General features: G+C 34.1%; 1 protein-coding gene across 2 annotated transcripts; it reads left to right on the top strand.

The window, feature by feature from the left end:
- Positions 1-374: 374 nt before the first annotated feature.
- LOC132627777 (probable strigolactone esterase DAD2) lies at positions 375-3,451 on the top strand. Of its 2 annotated transcripts, XM_060343353.1 has the most exons (3): positions 375-898; positions 1,873-2,323; positions 2,633-3,451. In XM_060343353.1, exons 1-2 carry the CDS (start codon positions 528-530, stop codon positions 2,303-2,305), a joined length of 804 nt encoding a protein of 267 aa, XP_060199336.1. In that variant the 5' UTR covers positions 375-527; the 3' UTR covers positions 2,306-2,323; positions 2,633-3,451. The 2 variants fall into 2 exon arrangements, with proteins under 2 accessions (XP_060199336.1, XP_060199335.1); XM_060343352.1 differs by having other exon boundaries at positions 1,873-3,451.
- The last annotated feature ends 648 nt before the right edge of the window (positions 3,452-4,099 follow it).

The following is a 4,099-nucleotide window of genomic DNA, read 5'->3' as shown; positions in this document are numbered from 1 at the left end:
CCTTTACTTGTGTAGTTGCAAAAACAATGTCCAGAGATAAGATGACATCAGTAGATTTCTTACCTATGTCAGGAGAACAAATTGGTGAAATTTGAGTGCAAATGGGCTCGGTGGCATGTCACGTGGTGTCCATCTTACCAAGTTGTTAGTGCCACATCAAGACTTGTGTCCATCTTGGATAATTTTAACGAAAAAGAGATATATTTGAACTCAAAATATAACGGCAGGAATATATTTAACCTTTTTCCGCAAGTATGGGGATACATTTGGCCCTTTGCTGTAGTGACTATTTTTGTCAAATTCTTTTTTCCATAAAATACATCCAAAGTAGCTGTCTCTTGGCACCTTTATAAATACCACACCCTTCCAAAGACTTTTCCATCACACAACTCCTACCCAACAGAAATTAGCCCCATTAAACAAAAAAATAAAAAGAGAACAAAAATTTAGTACGTCTTGTATTTTCCAGTCCCCTAACATATTCTTCATTTTTTTTTACCTCCAATAAAAAGGGAAGCTAACTCAAAATGGGTCAGACACTTTTGGATGCTCTAAACGTACGAGTCGTAGGTTCAGGTGACAAATTTCTTGTGTTTGCCCATGGGTTTGGCACTGACCAATCTGCTTGGAATCGAATTTTACCTTTTTTTCTCAGAGATTACCGTGTTGTATTATATGATCTTGTCTGTGCTGGCAGTGTGAATCCTGATTTCTTTGATTTTCGACGTTATACGACACTTGACCCTTATGCTGATGATCTTCTGAATATCATTGATGCTCTTGGTATTGATCGTTGTGCTTATGTTGGACACTCTGTCTCTGCTATGATCGGGATTCTTGCTTCCATTCGTAGGCCTGAACTTTTCTCCAAACTCATCCTCATCGGTGCTTCTCCCAGGTAAAAAAAAAAAATAAAAAAAAAAATTGACTTTTCTCACTTTTACTACTTTAGCTTTTAGATTTGGTAAAAATTTACTCGCATCTACTGTTTACGTCAAGTTAATAAATGCATGCTACGTGGTTGGATATAGATTTATTTTATTTAACTATGATTCAATTTAACATGTATTTTACTTTATTAAATCACTTAACTATGGTTAGTTAGTATAATAGTTTTAGTGTATGCATTTTGCTTTGAGAGTCGAATCACATGAATTTTGACTAGTATTTCAAGTTTTTTTTTGTCATATTAGTATGGAAAATTGCAACTTATATCACTCTTTGTATAATTATGGAACGTCTAAATTTTAATTTTAAAATATTTAAATTAAACTAATACAATTTGGTTATGTAAATTAGTCAAATTGATTTTGAAAGGTGAAATGTGACAATTATTTTGAGATAGAAGAAGTACTATTTATAAAAATGGGGAATATGTATAAGAGAATGGGCAAATGGGTTCTGATAAATTCAGGCACATTGATATTTAAAATAGCTCATTTATGTATAATTTTGGCCAGTTGAAGTGTAAAATGCAAAAGTATGACTCGCAGATGAGAACGACCTTTGATAGTAAAGGCGTCTAATACGGAGTAATTTCAAGTAGACAGCTAATTTTACAAAACTTTCGTGGATATTTCTATGTATATGAATAGAAATATAAGAGCTAAGAATGAGTTTGGCGTACTATGAAATGGGAATCTTTAACGTAGTCTTTTTGTTTATTGTTTTCTTTTACTTTTCTCAATTCCCAATAAAGTTAAAGAGCACTCTTGTCAAACTAACTTATCTCATCCTAAGCTAGTTTGATAAAGTTCATGGATGTGCTTAGGAATGTCATGATCAATCAATTGACTTTTCATGTCTCAGAATCCTTATCTTTTTCTTATTATCTCCACCAAATCTTTAATTATATAATGTTACACCAATCAGGTTCTTGAATGATGAAGACTACCATGGTGGATTTGAACAAGGAGAAATAGAGAGAGTATTTTCAGCAATGGAGGCAAATTACGAGGCATGGGTTAATGGTTTTGCCCCTTTGGCTGTCGGAGCCGATGTTCCGGCAGCGGTACGAGAATTCAGTAGGACATTATTCAATATGCGACCAGACATAACGTTGTTCGTGTCGAGGACAGTGTTTAATAGTGACATGAGAGGGGTTTTAGGCCTTGTGAAAGTACCATGCCACATTTTTCAGACAGCAAGGGACCACTCTGTACCTGCTTCAGTCGCGACGTACCTAAGGTACCACCTTGGTGGGCGGAACACGGTACATTGGTTGAATATTGAGGGTCATTTGCCCCACCTCAGTGCCCCTCCCTTATTGGCTCAAGAGCTTAGGAGAGCTCTTGCTCATAGGTGAATGGTCGCGCTGAAAAAGGTACAGAGTGATTAAATTCATAAAACTTAAATCTTGAATTTACTCCTGTACAAAAAAAAAAAAAGAAAAAAAAAGAGCCATGGCTTGTTTAAATTTTGAACCTTCATACACTTTGAGGATTTGTGGAAAAGTTTGATATTTACCAAATAAGATGTTGAGAACATTCAAGAATAACAATCCTTCAAAAAAGATCTTCAATACACAAACTATGCACAAGTCTTGAGTGTTTTTTGTGCATTGGAAGTTACTTAACAAATGCTTAAAGATTTTGTTCCTCAAATTTGTTTTCTTGTTTTTGCTTTTGTGTAGATTTTCCAATAAAGTAAGAGAGGTTTTGCTTTTCTTGTTCCAAATTACTGTGAGGGAATAAGGTGATGGAGATGAAATTTTTTATTCACATTTGGAGAATTCTTTTTGTCATAAGTTAATGGACTCAAACTTTATGAACCCAAAAATTTAAGATTTGAGTCCACCAATTATGAGGCCAAAAAGAACCTTACACACTAATGTTAATTGTGTGAAGCACAAATATAATTTTTTGAAAGGAGGTGGTGACACCAGGCAGAATGGGAGGCAAGGGTCCATTATTACAGTAGGAGTATAAGATATGACTACCCAAAACAAGAAGAGGATAAGAATCTGCACCTGATCTTCACGTGATGGAAGTGTCTCCTCTGGACCATTTCCTCCTTCCTCTTTAATTTTGTTGTGTTTTTTCAACCCCACTTCTGTTTTTTCCTTTCAACTTCATTTGGTATTTTCGTAAGAGTTTGCATCTTTCATAAAAAAAAAAAAAAAACAAAAAAAAAAAAAACAAACAAAGTTATGTGGTCCAAAACAGAAGAGTGTGTCCTTTGTTAGTAGAATTTTGAAATAGTGCCAAATTATGGCTCTTTGGGTGCGGTTTATTTTGTTCTATATGAAGGACCTGGCTGATCAAGACTTGAACGGATAAAACTGTACTACTATTATGAGCTGCCAATTCAATTTCGTGTGGTATTGGAACATTTGATTTTTCTTTCCTTTTATGAGAAAAAAAAGCAAGTAGCATAGTAGTGGTACTTTTTTTATGTAATTCAAGAAACATTGTGGTTTGATTGGTATATAACAAAATTGGATTTGAGAGAATCTGTGCGGTGCCAACTATTCGTTTTGTTGTTTGTACTATCCAAAAGTCTGGATGACCCACCAGTTAATCCAATTCAATCACTTTTGAATAGTCTTGTAATGGATTTTTGTGACCCCAAAAGGCCAAAATGGCCGTCCTATTTATATTTCTTTCTTTCCTCCATGAAACAAAAAAGAAATTTCCGATTTTTTTTCCCACCAATAACATTCAAATTTCATTAACAAATATGCTGAAGTCTTCAAAGGACAGATTCAAAAATGAACTATATTTGTCATCCGTTTAAATTTGGCACAACTATACTATTGCTGTTAGAAATATGGGTCAAATATGCCCTTAAAACTTTTTATAATCGGAGTCGTTGGAATTAGAAGTAAGGAATTAGAGGATAAACTTTCCAACGCAACGATTGTTAAGATGAGAATATACACTACACCAAAATATACTTTTAGCGACAATTAGTTAACGGCAATAATCTAATTATCGCTAATTGTATTCTAGAATCGATTATTACCGGCAATATCAAACTTTAGTCCTAACAATAAATGCCGCTAAAGGCTTTAGCGACCTTGAATCTAATGACATTTAATCAATTGCTGATAAAATATTTTTGTGGCAATAACTATTGCCGCTAAAAGAAAAATATATTG

The sequence above is a fragment of the Lycium barbarum genome, chromosome 2, assembly GCF_019175385.1.
Source record: "Lycium barbarum isolate Lr01 chromosome 2, ASM1917538v2, whole genome shotgun sequence".
Classification (NCBI taxonomy): Eukaryota; Viridiplantae; Streptophyta; class Magnoliopsida; order Solanales; family Solanaceae; genus Lycium; species Lycium barbarum.
Note: the sequence above shows the minus strand (reverse complement) of the source record. Positions and strands in the feature narration are given on the sequence as shown.

Coding starts and splice junctions, on each gene's coding strand:
- LOC132627777 (XM_060343353.1), top strand. CDS start 528: ATGGGTCAGACACTTTTGGATGCTCTAAACGTACGAGTCGTAGGTTCA. Junction 899..1,872: donor CTCATCGGTGCTTCTCCCAG/GTAAAAAAAAAA, acceptor TACACCAATCAG/GTTCTTGAATGATGAAGACT.